Source organism: Poromitra crassiceps (assembly GCF_964638095.1).
Source record: "Poromitra crassiceps genome assembly, chromosome: 13".
NCBI classification, from domain to species: Eukaryota; Metazoa; Chordata; class Actinopteri; order Beryciformes; family Melamphaidae; genus Poromitra; species Poromitra crassiceps.
Genome location: NC_139644.1, coordinates 19,657,944 through 19,672,098, shown reverse-complemented (window position 1 = coordinate 19,672,098; position 14,155 = coordinate 19,657,944). Strand labels below are relative to the sequence as shown.

Sequence of the window (14,155 nt, the reverse complement as noted above, 5' to 3'; positions counted from 1 at the left end):
CCAATATAAGCAAAAAATAATAATAATAATGACCCTGGTTTGTATTGTAACGATCACAGGCGCCTGCGCAAATAGCATGCAGTGATCAGTAACCGGGATACTAGTACTGATCATGTATACAGGGATATGAATAACCTGCTTTCTCTCTCTTCCATGTAAACGCCATATCCCGAATATGATCAAAACCAGGATAAGCCTCATAACCGGGATACTCAAGTCCATGTAAACGCAGTCAGTGACGGCGCGCACACCTGAACGCAATTACCCGTTACCAGCAGCGCAGCTGCCACAGTGATTATGCACTGGGATCTGCCCCATATCCCGTCCCGTGCATGCTCAAATCCAACCAATGGTCAATGCAAATCACCACATGAAGTTACAACGCATATAAACGAGCCTGATTATCAATTCAAAAGAAAATGAGTGGCAACATGTTTGCTGGCTGCGGTGAATGCAGTGAGCGCAACAGACTGAGGAAAAAAGGAAATAAAACTGATCCGATTTAGAGATGGAGGGAAAAAAAGGCACAATTTGGTGCAATAATCAGAATGTCGTGTATTATAAAATTGCACCTGAAACATGTATTACTCACTGTATTCACTTCAGTCAGCAGCACCGGTGTGTGCCTTTCATCCCCTCATCTCGCCGCTGTGTCAAATGCGCACACACAGGCAGCCTGACCGATTTCTGCCATTAAAGATTCTCTGTTCTTCTCTTTTGTTTTGTTTGTGTTTGCACAACACTCGTCTTTCTGCTGGGTAGCGTTGCTTCAAAGTTTTCCACTTGCTGCAGAGGTTTGCCACGGCTTATCGAACCCTTTCTCCCTCATTTTCCGCTCCTTTTGCAAAGGAGAAGATGGGTCACATGATGTACAATTTTGCGATAAACTGCTATATCGACACCACCTAAAAAACCACCTCATGAGAGCGCAAAAACTTTTTGCGATATTTGGGAGGTTTTTCGAAATTTACGTGTTTCCATTAGGGATGTTCATTTTGAAAATTTTCCAAAATCGATAATCGGTGAGAATTAACGATCAATTATCGATTATCGATTTTATTAATACTTAGAAAATTTTCAATATTTTCAATTTTTTTTTTTTTTTTTTTTTTTTTTTTTTTAACAAAATGAATGCCTATGGCAGAAAATACGAAAGACAACGTGTTCTCCTCAATGAACTCTTTATTTCAATGTGTCTCCTCTCCAACACTGCTGTCCCCGGCGCATGCCGGTGTGAATTTCTCATGTTTAAAACAGTTTTGTTGGCACAAAGGCCCGTGCCCAGCCAGAAAACTAGAGACTATATGAAGCTCCACCTCACGTTAGTCGGCTGTGCAATGGAGTGGGGCGAGGAGGAACGATTTCCACCCAAACCTAGTCCAAAAAAAAAAAAAAAATTTTTTTTTTTTTTTTTTTTTAATAATTAAAAAATCGATCCAAATGCCACAGGATCGATTCCAATCCTTAACGATCGATTATCGATTTTCGATAATTGATGAACATCCCTAGTTTCCATTACCCGATTTTTATTGCGATATTTAGATTTTGCACATTTCTGAGGGTAATGGAAACACAGCTACTGAGACATCCAGACAATCAGACAGACAGACCGACAAAAAGGGAGTCAGAGGAGTGCATGCCATGCCTTTTCCAACATTAGCCGGTCAGGTCTGCATGTGTGTGTGCCGTGCATGTGTGTGTTACCCCAGGCTAAGTGTAGGCTACATGTTAAAGCAGCAGGATATTTTTGAAAGCTTATCTAGAAAACGGATAGCGCCAAAAATCACAACCACTATGCAGTTGCACTGAGACTGTAAATATGAGGCTCCCGATTACCAAGTGGTGAACTAGCAGTGAGCGACACACACACACACACACACACACACACACACACACACACACACACACACACACACACACACACACACACACACACACACACACACACACACACACACACACACACACACACACACACACACACACACACACCTCCATGATGAAGTAGGTCTCCAGGCAGGCTGCTGAGGTAATGGGCCATACTCCATTTCTCCTCCCTGCTTCCCCATCCTGCCTCTCCCTATGACTTCATGGCCGTCCCTACTTCTCTCTCCACTCTCTCTTCGTTCCTCAGCCTCCTTTTCCCCTTACTTAAGGCTCACCACAGTCAACACACCACCACCACATCATCAGCCTAGCTTCATCCAGTGGCCTCACCACAGTCCACACACCACCACCACCACATCATCATCTTAGCTTAATCCAGCGCTGCAGACAGCAGCAGTGTCTACCACATGAGCACCATCCAGCCTGACACGTCTTTCTGCGGCTGCGCTCCAGCTTGTCTTGCAAGCTGGATAAATAGCCCAGGTTGTCTCTCTGGGGTTTAGAGAGGCGGGCTGGTGGGCGGCCGTGCTGCCCTCAGACGTGCCCCGCGGGGAATGTAAAACAGCAGGATAATGCCACATCCGCTAAAGCCTAATGTGATGCATCGGCCTTTCAAATGGACAGAAATGTACGAATCGAATAAAACTGATACAATGCAGTTTGTCAGACCAACTTCAACGTCAACTTTATTATTATCACGAATGAAATTTGGTCTGCAGCAGCGGCCATCGAAACACATCAGGTTACATAAGAACATCGACAACAACAAGCATCAGAAACAGAAATTCCCGGAATAAACCAGCAGCTCAAGTGAAAATGAAGACACTCCTACCACACTGAACCAGAAACTGAAAAACCAAAGATGGGAAACAATACCAGATCCAATAGTGTGCACTGCAAGTGACCGGAAGTGCCAAATAAAGTACAAAATCAAATTGAGTAAAGTGCTGTGCAGTGGCAATATGTAAAAGATAATGCTAATATTACATAGTATAAGGGTGTGCAAGTCTCAAGTTAAAAGTTAGGCCAAGTAATGAAGCCTGTCAATGATAGGGATAGAGGAAGCTCTGGCACGGCACATGTCCTTGTTATTGGCAGTAGTGAGATACATTATAGAAAACATATAGAATTAATAATAGTAATTAAAACATTGCACACCTTAAACGAGTTCATCTTTCTTAAAATGAAGTTGAGAACAAGTGCTGCTGGATCATTTTGCAGACAGCACATCAGTGTTGGATCCAAAACTCTATTTGTTGTCAATAATAAATTAGTTCCCAAGTAGCTTATTTATAATCAGGGACAACCTGGACGTCCTTATCCAGGACACTGAAGTCCTGTTAATAATACTGGGCTGCCTGTGACCTTCACAAATCAATAATCATGTCCTCAGCTCCTCACACGTTCATCGCAGCTATAAATCATCAAGCACAGGTCGGTCCAGATCCAGAGAGCATCATCGCCGTTTAAAACACTCACGATGACTGAATCATCGGGAAAACAATAGGCCACAGGAGCGGAGGAGAGATTAGGAATTCCACCAGGCTCCCTCTAGGGCTGAGTGACGTGTCGCTTTGTGCCGGCTGCTCTATTTGGCCCATAGATAGCGAGGCGAATGCAATAATCATCCGGTGACGTGATAAGGCCACGGCTTGTGTGTAGTGGCTAATTGCCGCTGCTGTAAACAGCCAGCAGCATTCTAATCTGCTGCAACAAGGCCCTGGTCAGAGGAGCAGACGAGTGGCTAATTAGTGTCTGTGTGATATAGGGCTCAGGGTCTGGCTGCTGTCAGCTTCCTCATTAGGCTGGAGAGCGCGATACGGTTCCGCCATGGCCCCGAGTGCTACAAGGGCATATATATCTGAACCAGGGCTGCTGCAGGCCTGGCACACTCAGCTCATTCACTCTGGCAGACACTGATGTGGCTTGTCGGTGTGATCAATCAACGTTTAATGATGGTTGTGATCGCGCCCGGTGAAAGAGAAACAAAGAGAGAGAGAGAGAGAGAGAGAGAGAGAGAGGGAGAGAGAGAGAGAGAGGGAGAGAGAGGGAGAGAGAAAGAAGAAACTTTTTTACATCAAAAGTCCCACTAATACACGTGTTTTTGTTACCCAGAAAAGCAGCAGGGGGTAGCAGCAGCAGCAGCAGCATCGCCTTTTAAACTTTTATATCACACTCTCAACCCGCCTTTCTCCATGGCTGCGGGCTGTCTCTTCCCCCTCCCTTTTCCCTTCTTCTCTCACGCTGCCCAGGCGCAGTGTCATGCCAGTCCAAACAAAATGGAAACTTCCGGGTAAAAATGTCAAACTAATGTCATTTAAACAAGTAAATAGCCTGACTGATGCACGTTGGAGGAGAAAAAGGTGTTTCAACAAGCAGCAAAGCAGCAGACATTGTATCAAAATACTCATGATGTTAAGATTACATCAACTGTGGCTGTAAAGTATGACTCAAAATGTTTAACGTTACGACGAGGGTTTCATTTTTGAAATCACCAGCCGGAGCAGAGCCGCCGCTTAAAAACCCACCTCACTTGCAGGGTCGCTCTATCGGCTAAACGGCCCGGCTTGGAAACTTTTAGACCGAAGAAAATGCCACTAGTTTGTGGATATTAGTGGGATTTTTGGCCAGTCTATACAGTACTCACCTCATCACCGTGATGCACGCGCGTGTGCATACAGTCTCTCTCTGTCTCTCTCTCTCTCTCATACACACACACACACACTTTTTGAAGAAACCAGCACAATCCCCTTGTTGCACACACAGATGTAGTGTAAATTTAAAGCAGGCCCTGATTTACTCACTACAGCAGCACAAGTGTAAAATGCTCTCAGTGCTGCTGCGGGGTCAGACCTCACTAACTGCCATGCCTGAGGGAACTGTACTCTGGCCAATCGAAAATCCATGCAGACTGCAGAGACCATGTTCCAATAGAATCCTCCATGTATTGTTCATCAGATAAGGGTCTCCGTTTAGGCAGGAGGATGCAACCACATGTTGAATTCAGCCTGTCTTCATTCATAACCACACCACACGCTGTGATCCAAAACGCTGATTTAAAATGAACGTGGGGTTACAGAACCGCTAAACAAAAAGAAACAACAGATGAGCAGCAGTCTGCAAATGTGAAAAATGCTCAAAGATATCGGAGGCGACGCACGCATGCATATAGGTTCCGTAATGGAAATGTGCACACGGACACTGTTTCCCATTTAGTGCAGTGCTCTGCTCCAGTTCCATCAGTCACATTGTACCCACTCCCCTGTTCCCACCAGCCCTCCTCTCATCCATCACGCTGTCACTCAAATGCTGACTCTGGTCTCTGGAGTGGCACGGTAATGTAGTCACTGCTAGTGTGTTTAGGCACGTATGCTTAAATGCTGCTGCGTGTGTTTGTGCGTCTGCATGTGTGTGTGTGTGTGTGTGTGTGTGTGTGTGTGTGTGTGTGTGTGCGGTCATGCTATATTGGGCCTTGGTGTTTGTCCTACAGAAGGTGCTAGAGATATGAAGGTGTGTCGTTGCAGTGACAGAGTGAGAGAGCGGTAGGAAGAAGTTGGGGGCAGCAAGGCAACAGGCAGAGGGCAAAGAGGATGACAGTGTCTTCTAGTCGTCTCTGTCCACAGACACGGTTATGTTTGATCTTTGAACGCTGCTTGAGGTCAAAGGCGGGGCAGTTATTAAAGGGATACGCCAACTTTTCAGGAGTTTCGCTCATTTGCCATATCCTCCATATAACCAAGATACACCGTGTCTTCACCGTCACTCTCCGCGCAGTACATAGAGTGAGCTACAGTCGTCCAGTTAGTATCGCCATAGAATGGAGGAAAATGGCACAGTCGTTCAAAATCACCAAAAACACACATCTAACAGTCCCAAAAAGCTCTTTGTGCTTCGGGGTACTCACCACGCGATGAAATATGAATCCAAAATGCAGAGAAATTATATTTTTTAAGGTAAATAGATAGCCGGAATTATTTTCTAAACATGGCCGCCAGGCATGCGCGCGCCAGGCATGCGCTGTGTACAGCGGAAGCGCTCTTTACAGGCAAACAAGGAAGTAACTCGGTGTGGGGATTTACTCCCGACAATTATGTTTCACGTAACTATGGATTAATATTTCATCGCTCAGAGCGAAGCTAGCTTTGTGTTTAGTCCCTAAAAAATTCAACTAAATGAACTTGTGAAAAATCACATGTTCTTCTGGCAGAGCCTGCCAAAGGACTGCTCACTTGTAGCTTTGCCATGGCTGCCTCCAATATGGATGAGAGCTCCAGGGGAAGCATCCATCTTAAAGGCATGAATAGGAAATCACTAAAGCCAGATCCATCCACCATTGTTCTTTCTCCAATTAGTGTTTCTGCAGTGAGGCGTGTCTCAAGATGAAACATGAAGAAGATATCAATCCAACTAAGCAACAATGCACAGAGACGTAGCCTAGATGCTTTAATTCCTCCGATTAAGAGTTGCCAGTTCGCTGGTTTAGACACAGTAATTCTTTTGATGTTTTCTGTTAATGACGAGAGAGAATACTTGCCTGATGAAGACCCACTGTGTGGGTTGAAACGTTGAATTTGTAGTCATTAAATATTGGGAGCTGCTCCAGTGTGCGGAGGATATCTACTGTTTTTTTTTTACCTTCAGGAGACAATACCCCCACAAATTGAACAGCTCATCAAAGCAGATCTGATCCTACAAGAGGGATATCTATCTATAGCACTGCTTAGATAGTGCATGCATCCCCCAAGACGGAAAAAAACCCATCTCATTAACACCAACTCATATCAGCTCCAATCTGTGTACAGGTTTAACTAGAATTTGTAGTGGGCAAGTAGCAGCTAGCAAACAAACTTTGTGTCCACTGGCTACAGTGACTGACTCTCAAAACACCACCCACTCTCACTACTTTACTTGCCAGCTGCATTTTAGACAGGGATCTTTCAAACAATGCTTAGTGCCATGCCAAAGAGACTGGTAGAATGCACATACTTACACTAATGGCCAGAGCCAAAAACTACCACCATATTTGGTCAGTGGTTGAAGGTAGTTTCCATGTGGTGCAGTTTTACAATATAAAAAAAGAAAGAAAAATCCTCTACTGTGTATTTGTCTTTGGAAAAATAGCCTATAAAATAGCCCGTTTCACCTTACACATAATATGCAGAAAGTGCTCTTCACATAATCACTGATGTACTTAATTAATTGTCTGTATGAGAGATAAAGTATAAATACACCCAGTGGGGGTTGAGTACAGTGTTTTAGTGCCAGAAATCAGCATTCTTGTGCCAGACGTTGCTTATTTTGTTCTGTTAAAGCTGCATTCAGCGATGTTTTTGTGTTTAAATAAGTGTTAAATGGCTCTATATTCTGACAGCAATCACTGAAATAGAGTGTTTGGTCAGTAACTTGGAACCCCCAACTGTCCTCTATCTCTCTCCTGTAGTCCTGCATGCAGGGCGGACATATCTCCGCAACCGTAACTCGTAGAGATTCACGGATGGCGGCGTTGGATTCGGGGTGAAAAATAACTTGGATAGTGGGAGGTCGACGCCACATTTTTACCCAATCAGGGAAATGTTGACATTTTCTGGGAAACGGAAGGTCAGATCGCGATGCCTATAATGGACTATATGTATTTTTTCACCCTGAACACTCTATTGCAGTGATTGCTGTCAGAATATAGAGCCATTTAACACTTATTTTAACACAAAAACATCGCTGAATGCAGCTTTACACAAGTAGAATCTTCAACATGATATGTGATTTTGCTGGTGCATGAAGCACTGCATTTCACGATGGAGACCCACATTAGGCCTATGTTCTACTCCACTGTATGTCCTCACATGTACTGATACAGACTAAGCAAAGGAACAGGCTGCTACAGCGAGCTAAAACCAACGTGGAAAATTAACACCAGCAACCTGCCAAATCAAAAACTGCACTATCAGCCCTTTCGGCAGATACCCAAGTATCCTTTGAAGGTCCTGATCGACTGTAAAATATAGATTTAAAAAAAGTACTTAGCTGGTGACATAATAAGTACGGCTTGGGAATTTAATTTTGGCACAGCCACTATAGCTTCGGACAAAAGTTTCCTTCCCTGAGTAAAATACTAATGTGTATGCACAGTGCACAGTGTTTAGCATAGACACCTGAGGCTAGCTAGCTACAGCAATACTGTAACCTGTTGCACCATGTGCCAAAAAGCAGGATGCTATTATGTGGGGGTGTTGTGCCCGGGAGACCAGCGATGCAACAGCAGAGAATGTATTTGCAAAACAAAGCGCATGACCACCCAAGTGCAAAAGAAAAGTCCCAAGGAAAATAGTCAGCAGGAGACCCTCAGCATAGCAGCGTGGGAGAGGCACAGCACACATCAGGTCAATTCACTGACAGCAGACGAGGGGGGAGGATCATCACTGGAAACTTATCAACAGAAAATTCAGGACAAGCAGCCCAGACACCTCACAACCACAGTCTTCCTTGGGCTGGGAGGCTGTGAGTGTGACCCTAGCCGAGCCCAGAGCAGAACCGACATTTAAAAGAGATGAGTGGACTCACGGTTTTGAAGTCGCGGTGGCTGCATTCCTGGCCTTGGTAGCGGCAGTAAAGCATCATCTCCTTCAGGTCGTGGCCGACCCTCTCGCTGAACTCCTTCATGCTGAAGGCCTTGGGTCTGTAGGCCGTGAAGTTGGCTTTGTCCTGGAGGAAGGCCAGCACGTCGGGCTCGGCCAGGTGAGGCTGAGGGATGGTCAGGTGCACGTCCAGCAGGGCCAGCAGCTCTCCGGCGTGGTACAGGTCGTTGCGCGTGAGGCGGCTGAAGCGGTAGGCGTTGAGGTTACAAACGGTGACGGCGGGGAAGACCAGGCTGCCCGACACCACGGCGTCCACGCTGGTCACGTGAGGGTAGGACAGGAAGTAGGCCAGGCGCTCTGCGCTCTCCAGGGCCAGCAGTCCCATGCAGGCCAGCAGAGCGGCAGCCCAGAGCAGGCGGCGCACGCTGGGCTGGCCGTAAGGGAAGATGTAGCGCAGGCCGTGCAGCGTGCTGCTGTGGGCGAAGGCCTGCCAGGAGGTGGGACGCAGGCTGGAGCTCTCATGGCTGCCCTCACTGCCACAGCTCTCCTTCAGATCCATCATCAGCCCTCTCGCCCCTCAGCCGGGGAGCCCCTGATGAGCACACACACCTGCACAGACAGAGACAGAACATCAATGAGTGCCCCAGATTCACATCCCAGTATCCTCCGCTGTACAGATGGACAGAGAGAGGGGGGGGGGGGGGGGGGGGGGGCACAGAAAAGAGCGAGCGAGACAAAGAGAGAAAAAAAGTCAGAGAGGTGGAGAAAGACATACAAACACAGACAAACACCTGCCGCAGATAGTTACTGATAGAAAACTAGACAAATACAAACAGACAAAATCAACCTTACAGAAAACATTTCCAGTCTAATCACAATACACCTAGGAGAGGAAGGACACATAAGCACATAAGGAAGGCTGAGATCACCACATCCCCAGCAACTTCTCCAGAGATAGAGACAGAGACAGAGACAGAGAGAGAGAGAGAGACACAGAGAGAGAGAGACAGAGAGAGAGAGACAGAGAGAGAGAGAGACAGAGAGAGAGAGAGAGAGAGAGAGAGAGAAAAAGCAGACAGGGGAGAAAGATGCTTCCCTCAGGGCATCCCTCCCTTCCTCACGCTCATCACTCCCTTGAGCATATCTGTGGATGCCAGCCTGCCTGTGGATTACATCCCCCCGATCCTGTCACTCTCTCTGACTGTTTGTTTTCGTTGACAAAAATTCCAGAGGTAAGTCCACTGTGACAGAGAGGTAAGTCCACTGTGACAGAGAGGTAAGTCCACTGTGACAGAGAGGTAAGTCCACTGTGACACAGAGAGGTAAGTCCACTGTGACACACAGAGGTAAGTCCACTGTGACACACAGAGTCCACTGTGACAGAGAGGTAAGTCCACTGTGACAGAGAGGTAAGTCCACTGTGACAGAGAGGTAAGTCCAGTGTGACAGAGGTAAGTCCACTGTGACAGAGGTAAGTCCACTGTGACAGAGAGGTAAGTCCACTGTGACAGAGAGGTAAGTGCACTGTGACACACAGAGGTAAGTCCACTGTGACACACAGAGGTAAGTCCACTGTGACAGAGGTAAGTCCACTGTGACAGAGAGGTAAGTCCACTATGACAGAGAGGTAAGTCCACTGTGACAGAGGTAAGTCCACTGTGACAGAGAGGTAAGTCCACTGTGACACACAGAGGTAAGTCCACTGTGATAGAGAGGTAAGTCCACTGTGACAGAGAGGTAAGTCCACTGTGACACAGAGAGGTAAGTCCAATGTGACACAGAGGTAAGTCCACTGTGACAGAGAGGAAGTCCACTGTGACACACAGAGGTAAGTCCACTGTGACAGAGAGGTAAGTCCACTGTGACACAGAGAGGTAAGTCCAATGTGACACAGAGGTAAGTCCACTGTGACACAGAGGTAAGTCCACTGTGACACACAGAGGTAAGTCCACTGTGACAGAGATGTAGGTCCACTGTGACACAGAGAGGTAAGTCCAATGTGACACAGAGGTAAGTCCACTGTGACAGAGAGGCAAGTCCACTGTGACACAGAGAGGTAAGTCAACTGTGACACAGAGAGGTAAGTGTACTGTGACAGAGAGGTAAGTCCACTGTGACCGAGAGGTAAGTCCACTGTGACAGAGAGGTACTGTGACACAGAGAGGTAAGTCCACTGTGACAGAGAGGTAAGTCCACTGTGACACAGAGAGGTAAGTCCACTGTGACACAGAGAGGTAAGTCCACTGTGACACACAGTTAGTTAGGCCTTGGCCACACTGATCCGTCATAAAATGGACAGAACGGATATACGGATAGATTTATGTCTGTTGCATGTACAAGTAACCTACTTGTAAAGCAGCAGGTGGCGGTAAGCACCTTGAAGGTGTCAGCGACCCGCCTATAAACCGAGAGAAGAAGAAAGCTGGCGTCAGCTAGCTGTTAGCTCTGTGCACTACGTTACTTATGTGGCAATAAAATGCCACTGAATGACCAGATTAGATGGTGAAATCAGACGGTGACACTGACTATCACGTTGTACAACAGCGGGATGGTGTACACAGCATTAATTATAGCCTCCTTCACCGCCTCGGCCGCCATCTTCTTTGAAAAGTTGAAACAAATCTCCTCTCCAGACCTCGACTCTGATTGGCTAAACGGACAGTGACTATCCGACCATCCGACCATCCGATACGTCCATCCAGAAAAAGTTAATCCCTCTTCAACTTTCTGTCCATCAAAACGTATGCACATTTTCTGGATACATACGCGTCTGAGTACTCCACGGACAGTCGGACAGCTGTCATTGAAAATGAATGGAAGTGAACAGAGAAATGAATGCACACGGACAGACACCACGGATCAGTGTAGCCAAGGCCTTAAGTCCACTGTGACACACAGAGGTAAGTCCACTGTGACAGAGAGGTAAGTCCACTGTGACACACAGAGGTAAGTCCACTGTGACAGAGAGGTAAGTCCACTGTGACAGAGAGGTTAGTCCACTGTGACACACAGATGTAAGTCCACTGTGACAGAGAGGTTAGTCCACTGTGACAGAGAGGTAAGTACACTGTGACAGAGGTAAGTCCACTGTGACACAGAGAGGTAAGTCCACTGTGACAGAGAGGTAAGTCCACTGTGACAGAGAGGTAAGTCCACTGTGACACAGAGAGGTAAGTCCACTGTGACACAGAGAGGTTAGTCCACTGTGACAGAGAGGTAAGTCAACTGTGACACAGAGAGGTAAGTCCACTGTGACACAGAGAGGTTAGTCCACTGTGACAGAGCGGTAAGTCCACTGTGACACAGAGAGGTAAGTCCACTGTGACACAGAGAGGTTAGTCCACTGTGACACACAGAGGTAAGTCCGCTGTGACAGAGAGGTTAGTCCACTGTGACACACAGAGGTAAGTCCGCTGTGACAGAGAGGTTAGTCCACTGTGACACACAGAGGTAAGTCCGCTGTGACAGAGAGGTTAGTCCACTGTGACACACAAAGGTAAGTCCACTGTGACACAGAAAGCGAGAGGGGAGTCTCTTGAGCCGCAAGCCAATCAAAGCTGCCTCCATGTATTTAACATGAACATCCCAACGTTGCACTCATTCATTCCCATTCAAACACATGCACATGCACACATGCACCCGCACACATGCACCCACACACACACACACACACACACACACACACGTGCACACACACACACGCACATCCAGGTTTCTCGGGATCTCCCCCTGCCCCAACTAATAATGACAAGCCTAAGCACCTCTCGTTCAGCCTAGCGAGATGACATCCAGCCGGCGCGAGTGTGTGCAAGTCTGAGAGCACGCGTGACAGGGAGTGTGTGCAAGTCTGAGAGCACGCGTGACAGGGAGTGTGTGCAAGTCTGAGAGCACGCGTGACAGGGAGTGTGTGCAAGTCTGAGAGCACGCGTGACAGGGAGTGTGTGCAAGTCTGAGAGCACGCGTGACAGGGAGTGTGTGTGTGTGCGTGCGGAAGAGAGGGAGAGAGGGAGGGAGGGAGTCAGGGAGGGACCGCGAGAGAGCCGCTGCTGATCAGAGCCGCTGGTTAAGTCTTGCATGCCGATCCAAACTCCTCCCGTTTTCCTCTGGACAGATACATCCGCTTCCCCTCCTCTTCCCAGCTCGTCTGTGGCGGCGGCGAACAACAGCGGAGCCGGGAGAGATGGGAGAGACGGGAGGCGCACACACCAACACACATGCTCGCAGAGAGAGAGAGAGAACCAGAGAGAGAGAGAGAGAGAGAGAGAGAGACAGAGAGAGAGAGAGAACCAGAGAGAGAGAGACAGAGAGAGAGGGGGGCAGACGACGCACAGTCTCTCCTCGCTCGCTCTCTCCACAGCAAAGCAAGTCTGTTATTGAATCTGTTTCTATCCCCCCCTCCTCCTCCTCCTCCTCTTCCACCCTCACTCTCATTTGTCTTTCAGCCCGCCTGCTTTTCTTTCCCCACCTCATCACCACAGACTGAGTGATGGATGGATGCGAGACGGAGACTGTAGGAGAGGCGGCTGTAAGGGAGAAGGTGGTGCTGATGGAGGCAGAGGGTGTGTGAAGTGAAGGAGAAGTGGAATAAATGGAGGGAGACGACGGTGGAAGTGAGGATAAGCACCAGAACGCTGCCTGTGCCTTGCAGGTGCACCCACGGGGTGGCACGGGAACGTCACGTAGAGAGAAGTCATTTGGACACATAACGCCACACGCATGCGAGACGGGCAGAGAGACAGTACGACGAGAATAATAAGTGTGTTTGTTTGTTTGTCGTGTGTAATGAAACACATGGCCTGTGAGACCATACTGTGTGGAAGTGTCATGTGTGTCATTTGTGTATAGCGGTGTGTTCATCAGTCAAGAAGCGGACAGGGAGAGAAAAGTAGCAATATGTAACAACAAGAGGAAATAGGTTACATTAAATTGGATTGAATAGAAGGATAGAGCAGGCTATGGACGTGCACTACCAAAAGAGAATACCAATAAAAAGATGCGTTTTTAACTTGTTAACTCCGTGGGTCAGGACACATGGTACTGTGAGGGAGTTACTTTGGATAAAACCTTACAACAATCTGACAATTTATGTTTATTACAGCTGTATCACGTAGAGATGAACTGCTGGAAAATCGATCTAACCTCATAAAAACATCACATCACATTGATTACAGATGAAGGTCATTGATTAATTTACCACAGAATCACATGCATTACACCTGCCACCTTCACAAGTGCACTAATTTCCAAATCTTCACTCTGTCAATTTTCAGTTTGCATGTCATGCTAGCCTGTCTTACTATACAGTACATTTCATGTGATATTTTGTGACCACCATTGCAGTTAGGTCGTGAGATTTATTAGCCTAAATAGAGCTCAAGAGTCATGTGACTTTTCGTGACGTCATCATTGCCCCGGAAGTAAGTTCCCCATTCATTTTCTCCATAGACATTTCGAAAAGATCCTTATATAACGAGTTTTAAAGCTGGAACCAAGCCAACCTGTGACCTACTCAATCGTGAGTGACCATAAAACATTATTTTTGAGCAAGAACAAAAAATAACAGGAAAAAAAAACAGTCACACAATACACAGTGTACACAAGTGACTGCTGTAGCCAATATGAAAACGCAACGTTGGATGGCAATTCCGTTATTGTCAGTATAAGGGTGCTTTGAGGAAAATGGGGTCTTTCAATGT

General features: G+C 47.0%; 1 protein-coding gene across 1 annotated transcript in view; it reads right to left on the bottom strand.

Annotated features, from left to right (window-relative positions):
• asic2 (acid-sensing (proton-gated) ion channel 2) overlaps positions 1–9,018 on the bottom strand; it is a gene marked incomplete at its 5' end in the record, with an annotated part of 385,282 nt that extends 376,264 nt beyond the window's left edge. The window contains one exon of the mRNA XM_083650270.1: positions 8,446–9,018. Within this exon, the coding sequence (XP_083506396.1) occupies positions 8,446–9,018 (573 nt within the window). The remainder of the gene's footprint in view (positions 1–8,445) is intronic.
• Positions 9,019–14,155: the final 5,137 nt, after the last annotated feature.